General features: G+C 41.5%; 2 protein-coding genes across 3 annotated transcripts in view; one reads left to right on the plus strand and one right to left on the minus strand.

The window, feature by feature from the left end:
* LOC311597496 (olfactory receptor 7D4-like) overlaps window positions 1-13,209 on the plus strand; it is a gene marked incomplete at both ends in the record, with an annotated part of 336,911 nt that overhangs the window by 191,635 nt on the left and 132,067 nt on the right. The gene's annotated exons all lie outside the window — the stretch shown is intronic.
* LOC311598215 (kinesin-like protein KIF27) overlaps window positions 2,966-13,209 on the minus strand; it is a 37,016-nt gene continuing 26,772 nt past the window's right edge. Inside the window, exons 8-10 of one of the 2 annotated variants that reach the window (XM_084783227.1) lie at window positions 9,110-9,223; window positions 7,182-7,380; window positions 2,966-3,766 (exon numbers count right to left, since the gene is read on the minus strand). In XM_084783227.1, coding sequence (XP_084639353.1) covers window positions 3,303-3,766; window positions 7,182-7,380; window positions 9,110-9,223 — 777 coding nt within the window. In that variant the 3' untranslated portion in view covers window positions 2,966-3,302. The remainder of the gene's footprint in view (window positions 3,767-7,181; window positions 7,381-9,109; window positions 9,224-13,209) is intronic. The other variant, XM_084783226.1, reaches the window with a different exon arrangement.

A 13,209-nucleotide genomic window follows, 5' to 3' on the forward strand; every position in this document is an offset into this window, starting at 1 on the left:
ACAGGCTCAAAACCCGTGCCCAGCCGGGGAGCATGCTGCAGGCAGTTATTGTAGAGGCTCTCATCCTCACTTTCTTTGAAAATGTTATGAAAATTAAGACAGCTAACAGCGTGTTACAGTTTTAAATGTAGAATACATACAACTAAATTTTTTTTTTAATTCCAAAGAAGTTGAGAAAATTGTAGCTAGGAGTGACCCTCCACCTGACTCTCCAGACCGTGGTACCCATGCATGTCATCCATGTCTACTGTTACAATCAGTCACATAAGGCACCATTCTTAAATAAGCATAACTAGGTTGCTGTAGGTTAATATATAAACAAAGCAATATTGAAGGAAAGTAGAGTCCATGTCACTGGAAATCATGACGCATTTTTGCTGACTTTGAACTCTGTGTTCATAAGGTTATCGATGATTGAAGGACCCAAAAGTTATATCGGAGGAGAAATCAAACTGAAGTAGCATGAAGCGCACTGTGAATGCAGCTCAGTGGCAGAGCACATGTGGCGGAGCACGTGCCTCAGTGGCAGAACACATGCCTCAGTGGCAGAGCACATGCCTCAGTGGCAGAGCACATGCCTCAGTGGCAGAGCACGCACCTCACATGCCCACAGCCCTGAGCTAACCTCAGCACCAAGAGTAATCTCTGCAATCAGGAGGCAGAGGCAGGTGGATTGCTGTGAGCTCCAGGCCAGCCTGGTTCACAGAGCAAGATCCAGGACAGTCATGGCTACATGAAGAGACCCTGTATTGAAAAAAAAAAAACACAAATAAAAAAAAACATTTTATCTATACAGAGAAACTCAGGCTATGGAGATGGCCCAGTGAGTAAAATGCTTGTGGCTTAAGCATGAGGAAATGAGTTCAGATCCTTGGCACCCACAAAAAAAAATCCAGGTATGGGGGTGTTTGACTATATCCCCAGTGTGAGATAGGGGTGGGGCAAAGACAAGTCCATCTTGGGGTTCTTGCTGGCTAGCCAGGCTAAATAGTGACAAGTTCTGTGAGGAGGCCCTTTGTCAAAAAACTATCTGTAAAGTGGTAAAGGCACATGCACAGTGAGTATGCACAAGGGAGCACATGCAAGCACACACACCCACGGGAAACACATGACAATGTGTAACTGTATTTGCACTGGGGAGGAAGCACCTTATGTTTGATTATAAGCTGCTGACCTAGTTAGAATGAGCTATTTACATCTAGATTACACTGTTTGAGACATAACTTATACATTTTTGGGCAGGATGAAGGGGAAATTTTGCATTGTATTGTATTAATAAATGAAGAATATAAAATTAACTATAAAAACAAAAGCTACCATGTTAAGAGTTAAGGCTGACATGCCATCTCTGTGGGTCCTGACCACTGTCCTGCACCTCAGCCCACAGGCTTAACTCTCACAAATATTTTCATTATACTAAGCATTCACAGCAGGTATGTAACTCTGGCACAATCGGGGTTTATCTGGACCTTAAAAAAACAGCAACATACTTGTACTTTAACATTCAAATGTTCAGGTTTATAATGTACTTTTATAATATGACTTTATATTATAAAATAATATATGTTTTAAGGATGTTTTAGTCGTAAATTTGTTCAAACTTTTTTTGAAAAATAAAACAAATGTGAATGAAATTTATCAAACCATATACAAGATACAAATTAAGTGTTTAATAAAAAACAGAGAAAGCATACCCTTTCTACCTGGAAATCAATTCACATTTGTACTATCTGATGAAATCATTGTAGTTTTATATAACTTCTGTTGCTCTGTTAATTGAACAAAGTTTTTGTTTCCAGAGGTAAAAAATGTTTTAATTTCCTAAGCAAGAAGGAGTCTAGTATCAAAACCTTTCTTGAATGAATTATTAAGGCATAGCACATTATTTAAACTTAAAGAAATTTATAATTAGGACCTGCATTAATAAAAAGATATTAACTAATATATAATTGGGCTGTTTTTTGTTTTTTGTTTTGAGACATGGTCTCTGTAGTCTTGTCCTAGAGCTCATTGTATAAAGCAGGTTAACAGCAACCTGCCTCTGCCTCTAGGTCCTGTGATTAAAGGCATGTGGCACCATACCCAGCTTGAGACTCGTGTATGGTAGTGTGTGTGTGTGTGTGTGTGTGTGTGTAGACACAGACACATGTTAAGCAATGGAGTCAGTGAGGAAGTAGGTGTGGAGAGAAGTCAGTGGGAGCTGAGTTTTGCTCCTGGCTCTAATTAGTCCCACAGACCAGCTCTGGTTTACACGTGAAAGTATGGGAAAAGAGACAAAACAATACTTCAGGGCATTATAGTGAGATGTTGCCTGCTATAGACAAATATGGTAGGAAATAACGGATTGTGCATTTAATTGAACCAGAAAAACTGAAGAGAAATTTTAGCAAGATCATACACATGTTTACACCCAATGCCATGGAGCTTGCAAGGCTGGAAGCCTCAGCTTTCAGCCTGGTGGACAGATGTGCTACCCACACGCTGCACACAGCCACTCTGCTCACGCGTACCTTCATTCCTTAGAGCAATGAACGACTTGTGCGTTACTCTGTGATCATTTTCCTGTCCAGGGCGCTGTAGACATTTGTGCTACTCTATGATCGATTTCCTTATTCCAGGAAGTTGCAGACATTTCTCACAACTCTGGCATTGTATGACAGGTAATGCAGAGTGCATAGGGCAGGATGAAGGGGAAATTTTGCATTGTATTGTATTAATAAAGGAAGAATATAAAATTAACTATAAAAACAAAAGCTACCATGTTAAGAGTTAAGGCTGACATGCCATCTCTGTGGGTCCTGACCACTGTCCTGCACCTCAGCCCACAGGCTTAACTCTCACAAATATTTTCATTATACTAAGCATTCACAGCAGGTATGTAACTCTGGCGCAATCGGGGTTTATCTGGACCTTTAAAAAACAGCAACATACTTGTACTTTAACATTCAAATGTTCAGGTTTATAATGTACTTCTATAATATGACTTTATATTATAAAATAATATGTTTTAATCTTAAATTTGTTCTTCAAACTTTTTTGAAAAATAAAACAAATATGCCTGGGAAAGTTCTTAAGCATACTTATAAGTAGAAATAGTTCACTGTACCAAGCATTCAAGGATACACTTATGAAATAATAAGCCCAAAAATACACTATTGTACACCAGAGTAGTGTCAACCTCCCTGTTCTTTATCCCAGAAAAGAGCTCATGACCCTGAGCTTTAATTCTGTAAGTTAGAAAAATGGGTCTTTTCACATAATTAACTAAAAGCTTTTTGTTCAATGCCGATGCTTTGAAGTCACTAGGCTTCCTCATATACTTCAAGAGAATTGGCAGTTGCTGACTGGACCCCAGCTCCAAGACTGGAGCGACATAATGACAGCCCCACGGCAGAAATCTGACGTAATTCTCTGCGGCACAATTTGACAGGCTTGACACCTTGAAGCTGCCCGATACTTCTCAAGGGCTGAAATTGGGATGGCGGTGGACTCTGGAACTGTGGGAAGGGATGGTCCTCTGGTTTATCCGCGTTGCTCAACAGTTGGCCAATGGAGGGTGCTGACGAGCCACAGACTGGCCGTGAGTCTGCGCCATCTTCCAGAATCTTCTGGGGCAGTGGTTGGGTTTTTAAGCCGCTTGAACAATTGTCTAATTCTGTTTCTCCTCCATCCAACTTTGTACTTTGAGTTCCAGATGCCCTTTTTACTTCTTCAGAAAGCACAGCCGCCTCTTCTGGATTCAGGACTCCATCTCCAGCATCACGATCTAGACAGAACCCCACACAAGACAAAACAAAGCAAACGCCACATTCTCAAAGCCAGGTACTTTTGCCACAACAGCCTAACAAACTAAATCATTATCACTACACATATGAGACACTTGAGACAGACAGCTGTGTGACTGTGACTTAGTCTTGATTCACTTACAGATTTTTTAACCCATTAAAGTTAAAAAAATCATCCAGTGATTTTACTATTCTCCGTAGAAATCTATGAGAACTTTTTGTGTCTCTGAAATGTCTTTAGAGAAATAGTTACTATTTTCAAGTTTAATGTAATTCAATATTTTATTTTATGTATGTGGGTGTTTGCCTGCATGTGTGTCTGTGTACCTAATGTGTATATACGGTGCCTAATGTGTATCTAGGATGTCTTCAGAGAGCAGAAGAGGGTATCATATCCTTTGGGTCTAGAGTTACAAAGGACTGAGCCACCATGTGGGTGCTGGGCACCAAGCCTAGTTTCTCTGAGTAGGCAAAGTTTTTAACTGCTAAGCCACCTTTCTAGCCTGAAAAGTTACTCATTTTTATGTATATGAGAGTTTTATCTGCATTTATGTATGGGCATCATGTGTGTACATGAGGAGGCAAGAAGAGGGTGTCAGATTCCCTGAAGCTGGACTTACAGGCAGTTATGACCCACCCGGCATGGGTGCTGGGAACTGAACTTGGGTCCTCTGCAAGCACAATATGAGCTCGAAACCAGTGAAGCCATCTCTCCAGCCCCTCTGATCTCTCTCTTATATCTGTCCTCTGGTTCACTCATCACTGGTTAATTCCAAGTCCTGACCAAGTACAGCCAACTCTGGACAACGCCGGCTCTGCCCTTATCTCCAGGCACCACACCATCACACACACACACTTGGCCGGCCCCTAGTGTGACAGCAGTGTTCCGTTACCCGTCTGTACTCTGTGAGTGTGCCACAACTCCCACTATCAGAGTGGAAGTCAGAGCACACCCGTTAGTGAATGATTAAGAGTGAAGAGTTAAAACCTCAGAAGTCTTCAATGATAACATCTAATATCAAACATTTGCTTACGGGAAATCCATATAGTCACTTGTTGATAAAATAACTGCCAACTTTAGCATGCACTGTTGAGCGCTTAGGACACCTTAGGCCAGAATTTCAGCAGGGTGTACACTGAGGCCCACACAGGATATCCTTAGCTTCTCCCTCAGCCTGGAGCTTGCCTTGAAGGAGAGAACTGGCTGCTTCAGGTTGAGTCCTCTGACCCCTGCCATGTCTCCTCCCACATAAATGCACACGTGACAAATAACAGGAAGATCCCGAGTGGGCTTGTCCCTGTCTCACGTATGGTTGCTGAGACTAAGAGGCCTGGCTGCCTTCTCCGGGTACCGACTGCTGCTCGAGGATTCATCTTCGTAGTGACTACAATGTGTGGTAGACTTTAGAAGCCACTGCTTACGCCATCTTTGTGTCTGTTGTGTCTGTTGTCTGTGGATCAGTAGTAGTTCATGTTTCCTGGGTTTCTTATAGAAGGACAGATCTTTTTCCAGCTGCTGGATTTTGTCCTCATATTTTTTAAAGGTTCCTATAATGCCTTCTCCGTCTGGCTCTACAAAGTAAAAATTTACATTTAACCTTGGCTTTAAACAAATGATTCAAACTTACTTTAGTGTAGCTCTAGACTCATTTTAAAGAGTTGGAAGCATGTTCCCTGAAGGACTTTTTCAGCCATAGCATGTATTGTTTTGCTTATAAAACTTTTTTCAAAGGATTGATCCCTTTATTTCCTTTTCTACCTACTATCTGCCAGCCACTTCCTGTTCACAACTCAAGCTTTTAAAGAGGCATTTCCTCTAAAAAACAAAGAAACAAAAACCCAAAACCTCGTGTGTGTAGAACTCTGTCAATCACCTGTGCTAATATGTCAAGTTTGCAGTAGATTAGAACTCTGGATATAGGGAAGGTCAAAAGCCAGACTTACAATTGTTACTTACAATATGTACCTTTGTTCTATAATGATAAATCTAGTATCAGGTATTTTTAGGAGTTTATCTTACCTAACCCATCATCTTGCTTTAAAAGTTTACTCAAAATCAGTAACATTTAAGTGGTAGAATGCATGACTAACACGTGCAAGGCCCCAGGCTTGCTCTTCGGCACCAACACCAAAAAGGCCAACCAGCCAAAACCACACAGAGTTCATCAACATTATTCCCCATACTACTGCAGTGGAAATTAGAAAATTTACAACTGTTGCTATAACTATTGTGTATAACCTGGATGCATGTATATAGAAACAATTTGATTTTTATTGATGGTTTGTGAGACACAGTATATTGAGTGTAAGAGGTGCCAGGAAGGGGCTCACTGCTCCCTGTGTGCTCTGTAAGCACTCTGCTGAAGGAGCTATGGCTTCCTAGTCATCTCAACACCGCAAAGGCTCTACTCTGTTATCTCTTTTTAAGCATTTAAGCATAGATAGCTACAGAAAGAGCAGGACATGCTCCAGTGCAGTGGTGTGTGGGATTCTGCCCAGGGAAATCCTGTTTATTAGGCAAAGAAGTTGCTAATTAACTTTGTAAAATTAACTTACTGTCGTTTCCTAAACACCCAAATTTATGTTTTCCAACTTTCTGCTTCTTCGGGTTGCTTCTCTCAAGCCTCTTTAGCTCATTTGAGCATCAGGTCGGAGCAGCCTGCCCTGAAGCCGAAGCACACCTAGCTAGCAATGATGGAGCTGTCGCAGTACCTGTTTGGATATCAGCCATGTTGTCACGTAATGTGAGGAGCCTATTGTGACACCTGTCTTTCTACACCAGAATCTATTGTTGGGCTGCCGTTGATCACTAGTAATACTATGTACCCATCAATTTTACCTTAATGCATAAAACTTTACACTGAAAATTATAACAGGAACTATATTGGGGCTGGAGAGGTAGCTCAGAGGTTAAGAGCAATGGCTGCTCTTCCCAAGGACCTGAGTTCAATTCCCGGCAACCACATGGTGGCTCACAGCCACCTATAGTATGATCTGGCACCCTCTTCTGGTGTGCAGGTGTTACATGTGAACACAACATTGTGTACATAATAAATAAATCTTTAAAAAAAAAAAAAAGAACTGTAACTGGGAATTACAACAGAACCTATCACTTCCATCTCTATGCGAAACAAACAAGTTGTTTTATATTTCCACACAAAAGCCAGTTTAACAACAAACCCACAGTTAGTTACTACAGGGGTTGCTGGGAGTCTGGGAGCAGGCAGCAGGGATGGCACTTCAAACACGAGTCATCTTTGAACTACACCAAATGTGGTAGGCACAGATGTAAATTGTCACTCTGTGCTCACACTGGCTGGTCACACTCTGGCCGGCTCCCTCCCTCAGTGTGTCCCCTACCCCGTCACCTTCAGCTAACACTAGGGAGGGAGCTACCTTTGAAATGACGTAGCAACAACTGCATCTTGTGTTCGTGTTCCTCCTGCTGGACGGCCAGTCTTCGGTCACACTGCAATCGCACATGTTCCAGTGCAGATTCTAACTCACGGACGATATTATCCCACTCCAAAACCTTCATCTCCATCTCTTTATTCAGCAACTCTTGTTTTTGTTCAGCTTCTCGCAAATTCATCACCTATCAAACATATTTTTTGACTTTCTTAAGTGTACTTTATGCAGCCTAACAACAGATGAAACCCTGTTTCCTTGGACTGCATGAAGATGAAGCTACCTAACCTCAATATTATCTCACCTGCTCTATAAAGGGTGTGCTGGGCGGATGCTGAGGCAAAGGCTTTAAAAGATGACTATGAACAGCCTAACAACATTTGAATTTGCCAAAATTCTGAATTAGTAATATTTTCACTTTCCTTTTTTTTTTCCTTTTTTTTTTTTTTTTGTTTTTTGTTTTGTTTTTCTTTTCTTTTTTGGTTTTTAGAAACAGGGTTTCTCTATGTAGCCTTGGCTGTCCTGGACTTGCTATATAGACCAGGCTTGAACTCATAGCGATCCACCTGCCTCTGCCTCCCGAGGGCTAGGATTAAAGACATTCACCACCATGCCTGGCTGTAATATTTTCACTTTCTTCATGATATTGCACTAATAGACACTCCCACTCCAACTTCTTAGATAAGATTTCTGTAGTTAGGAACATATCATTTTGTTTCTTGCTTCTCTTTTATTCTGGAGACATGCTTTTACTATATTGCCCTGGTTGGCCTTGAACTTGCCTCCTAAATGCTAGAAATGCATAGACAAGTGCTTCCATGCCTGCCTATAGTTCTATAACTGTTTTTCAAGTCTACATGAATATTTAGCAATGTTTATATTCTTACAACATCTACATATTACTGTTTTAAGTAAAAAATATTGTGACTGTACACACAGAGGTTCCATTTCAGACTGTGTATTTTGTCTGCTGAGGTCTGCTGTGTTGGTGGGAAGTAGAGCCCTGTGGACAGTGTCTGTGTGGTAGAACCTGATAGGATTCTCAAATACTCTCATCAAAACAACGCTCACATCTACAGAGCGCCTTAGCTAGAAGCCTTGGGCTAAGCGCCCCCAGGACACCCTCAGAGACTCTGTCCCTGAGCCTGGACACACGCCAAGCACAGTCAGTGCCATCAGGAGTGGCTGCTGCCTGCTGCGGATCACACATGCCAGGGGTGGGAGACCACTTAACATTTCATTCATTTGTTGTTCTGAGCTCTTCATTTCATACAATTAGATTTCGGAAAAAGTCTTTGTTTTACTTTGTATCAATTATTAGATCCTCTTATTAATTCAATATATTTTTGGGGAGAAGCCTTCATGGTGTTAAGTGCAAAAATATTAGACGTTATATGAACATGATTCTCCATACTACAAAGTATCTCTGTATCAGTAAACTGACATTTTTTTTGTAAAATAGTCCAATGGACTTCAGCAACACAGATTAATAAACCTCAGTTTTATCAATACAGCAGAGCACCGCTGCATCTCCACTTCACTCACTCAGCATGGTGAGAATGGCAGGAAACACACAGCTTTACCCTCTTCATAGAAATGGAGGGAAGACACCAAAACCTGCAGGACCCTAGACACTTCAAAAACAGCATTTAAATTTAGCATCAAGAAATAATAAAGAAGGTTACCAGTTAAGTTGTCTAGACCTCCTCTGAGGGGACTCTCAGTGTTAACCTCCTCAATGCTAAGCTTATTTGGATAATTCACAAACTTTCTGCTAACACTCACTCTATAACAGGAAGCCATGCTTACATTTAGTTGACCACTAAATCTTTGAGCATTTCACTTTTAAAATTCAGTGTAAATTGAGGTAACTTGACGCTTCCTTGTAAGAAAAGTGTTGTTCCTTGGAAAGGTACCTTATTGAAATCTTTGAGCGAGTTCTGGCGACACTGGATGCTCTCACTCTTGAACTCAATGGCAGCTTCCAGAGCTTCTATGCCTTCTTCGAGTTGAAACAGACGATGTTCTGCCTAGAGATCACGGAAAGCATTCATCTTAAAGACAAGACTAGAACCTGAACGCTGGCATATGCTTAGATCAGCGCTTACCATGTGATTGAGTTTAAAGGGACAATACCCTTAAACCCCTCACTAAGTGTTAAGGACACAGTGTTTGAGATTTTGTCAGTGCATATCATGGAATCGGCAAGTCTTCATGGTAAACATTATATAACAAAAATGGAAGATGCAAAAATTAGGTGAGTTCAGTTCCATGATATTCCAAGGCTATGCAGCAAACACTGATTACCTAGGCCAAGGGAGACGCCAGAGCATGCCTCAGCTCACACAATCTGTAATACTATCATCTCCCTCTGTGCCTCAAGTGCCTTTAAAATGCCCAGTCTAGTCTGCACTGATGAGGGCTAGGAAAGCTGCTATACCCACAAAGACCTAGCAGAACTCAGTGCTGGGGCAGAAGGGGGGGACACTTGGAGCCCATTAGGAACTAATGATGAGAAAAGAATCTGTGGGGACACTGCAGCAGAGGTGACAGAGCAGTCAGGATCAGGTGCTGGAACATTTCATGAGGTCCTATGGAATGAGCCAGCCAGAGGCATGTGCCCAAAATTCCAGTATTTGAAAGGCTGAGGCAGGAGAGTCATGAGCTCAAGGACTGTATAATAAGACCCTGTTTTAATCCCCTTCAAAGAAAACAGATTTCTATGAAACCTTATTTTAAATGGTGGCAACTTAACATCAGTTAAGATACTATTTGTACTATGGCACCAGCCAAGGACAATACGTGCAGTAAACTTCAAACCCCTACCCAGATCTAGCCAATGGACAGGACATTCTCCACAGTTGAGTGGAGAGTGGGGACTGACTTTCACAGGAACTCTGGTGCCCCATATTTGACCACATCCCCTGGATAGGGAGACCTGGTGGCACTCAGAGGAAGCATAGCAGGCTACCAAGAAGAGACTTGATACCCTATAAGCATATACAGGGGGAGAAAGTCCCCCTCAGTCACAGTCATAGGGGAGGGGAGTAAGGGGGAAATGGGAGGGAGGAAGGAATGGGAGGATACAAGGGATGGGATAACCATTGAGATGTAATATGAATAAATCAATAAAAATTTTTTAAAAGATACTATTTGTGTCAGAAAGTGAAATTTCTCTGAGCTGCTCAAATTTATACTCTCTGTGGGAAAGAGGTGAACAGACATGTGAGTGTACCAGCACTCCTATCCCTGTGTAAAGCAAGTTTCTGTAGAAGACTGCCTCCCCATACTCACATACTTGCTGCCTAGCAGAGTACTCAACACATAACTTAAACTTAGCAAAAATATTTCCCTAGGTGTGGTTATTTTCTCACTAAGAGTTGTTAGTGACTTCCAGTCATCCTTTTCTCCAGTTCAACAAACTGGAGAAACTTCAGTTTCTGCTCAGGACTGGTCAGAACTTCACCTAGCACTTACTTTTTTAAAAAGCTACCTTATAAAATCTTCTAGAGGAACACTGTGGGGGAAAATGTTCACTAATCATTTCTTGTGCAGTAACTAACCATCCTTTGATTATATAATAAGTGTTCCAAAAGAAACAAAATAATCACTGGGCAAGACTAAGCTTTATAAGTTTGCAGTTCTGTGCGCACTACCATTGTTCGTGTGTCTGAGTGCAGCTGCCCTGCAGAATCCACAAGAGGATATCCACTGTCTTGGAGGAGCAACAGGTGCCTGGGAGTGCCAAACATGAGCGCCGGAAACTGAACTCAAGTCTGGCCCTGGCCACTAAAGCCATCGTTTTGGCCCCAATAATCTCATATTAAGGAGGGGGGAAAGACTTGAAATACTTTTGAAATGTACTTAGGGTTGGGAGGCGGGGCATTGGAGAGATAGCTCAGCTGTTAGGAGCACAGGCTGCTGCTCTGCCAAAAGTCCTAAGCTCAATTCCCAGCAACCACACGGTGGCTCAAAACCATCTGTAATGGAATCTGATTCCATTTTCTAGTGTTCATGAAAACAGAGCACTCGTATACATAAAATAAATAAAAAAATCTTTAAAAAAGAATTTGGAAAAAAAAGGACTTACCTAAGTGAATGAATAAAAGGAACCAAGAAATAGAAATGAGTTATCTAAAGAGAATACATCTGACTTTACATTCACACTCATTATATTTTATCAAAAATAAAAATGAAGTTTTACTGAGAATAGAACAATTTAAGCATAATTTTAGTTTCTATAGTTTTTTAATTAAGGGACTGCTGAGAAACTATAAGGCATTATAACTATAGAGCCCTAAAGACTGCCCACTCCAAATACCAGCTACACATGGTTCAGTGGTTAAAGTCTTGTTTTGAAGCCTTACTACTTAAGCTTGTCCCCTGAAATCCATATGACAGAAGTAAACAACTGACTCCTTGTGGTGGTATCAATAAAGAGTGGCAGTAATAGGTAGGTGTGGCCTTGTTTTAGGAAGTGTGTCACTGGCGGGGGTGGGGTGGGGGGTGGGCTTTGAGGTCTCAGATGTTCAAGCCAGGTCAAGTGCTGCTTAGTCTTTCCTGCTGCCTGGTGATCCAGGTACAGAACTCTCAGCACCCCTCCAAAACATTTCTACTTGCATACTGCCATGTTTCTAGCCATGATGACATTGGAATAAATCTCTGAAAATGTAAGCCAGCCACCAATTAAATGCTTTCCTTTATAAGAGTTGCCATAGTCATAGTGTCTCCTCACAGCACTAGAAACTCTAATACCAGCAGGGCATGTTGGTTGGAGCAGGCCTTAAACCGAGCACTTGGGAGGCAGAAGAAGGCAGGTAGATATGAGTTTGAGGCCACCCTGGTCTACAAAGTGAGTCCAGGACAGCCAAGGCTACACAGACAAACTCTGTCTGGAAAAACCAAAAAAAAAAAAAAAAAGAAAAGAAACTCAAAGAAAACCCTTCCCAACTTGTCCAGTGACCTCCTTATATGTGCTGTGGCACACATGCATGTGTATGCATACATGTGCAAACATACATGTATATACACACAGAGAGAGACACTACACTATGAAATTTTAAAAGAGTGAAAATTCGTTAACGAACCACTACACGTGGTTGTGAGTCCCTCTGATTCAAGACAAGTGGTTGTGGTAAACTGCCCAGCACATCACCATTACATAAACTCTCAGTCGAACTGAAGAGGTTGATATAGATTCTGAGATGAAGGTCTGGGTGAGTCCCAAGGATCTAGTTTCCTATAGGCTTCCTAGAATACAAGGGCCTAAAGCAGTGGTCTGTCTCTAAGTGTTTTAGACCACACACTCTTTTCAATAAAGTAGTGAAACAAAGGCCTATCAGAAGCTTTTAAGCAGGTGCTGTGTTATAGGTACATTTTGGATTAAAGAATGTTTAAGTGTAAAAGAAGGAAGTAATACGTAAAAGATAGAAGTTCTTATAATTTTTCTTGTACACCGCTTACTAGAAACAACTGGGAATTATTAGGAAATGACATTGTTCATCCCGTCATCTGCTGAAAAGTGGGTAGAAACGGAGGACATTAAGTTAGCAAAATAAGCCAAGCACAAAGACAGAAAGAAAGAAAGAAAGAAAGAAAGAAAGAAAGAAAGAAAGAAAGAAAGAGAAAGAAAGTGAAGCATTTTAACCCAACTGAGCAAAATAGAAAAAGAAAGAAAGAAAAGAAAACCTAAAAGTAGGGAGTAGAGTAGAAGTCAGTGGAAGCTGGTAAGTGGGAAGTTACCAGGCCGACCCAATTCCCATGCTCCATAGCAGAGTACATGTCCCAGTTAATTTAAGTGTCAACATGACACAGCTAGAGTCACCTGAGAAGGGTGTCTCCATCGAGGGATTCCCCCGACGATACTGACCTGAGGTCAGATCTGTGTAGAGCTGTCTCGACTGCTGATTGATACAGGGAGGCTTACTAACTATTGTTCTGGGATAGACACAGCAGCAAGCAAAGCATGAGGCAGCAAGCATGCCAGCAAACAGCATTCCTCACCGTCTCTGCTCAA

The sequence above is a fragment of the Acomys minous genome, assembly GCF_964271855.1.
Source record: "Acomys minous genome assembly, chromosome: 5".
NCBI classification, from domain to species: Eukaryota; Metazoa; Chordata; class Mammalia; order Rodentia; family Muridae; genus Acomys; species Acomys minous.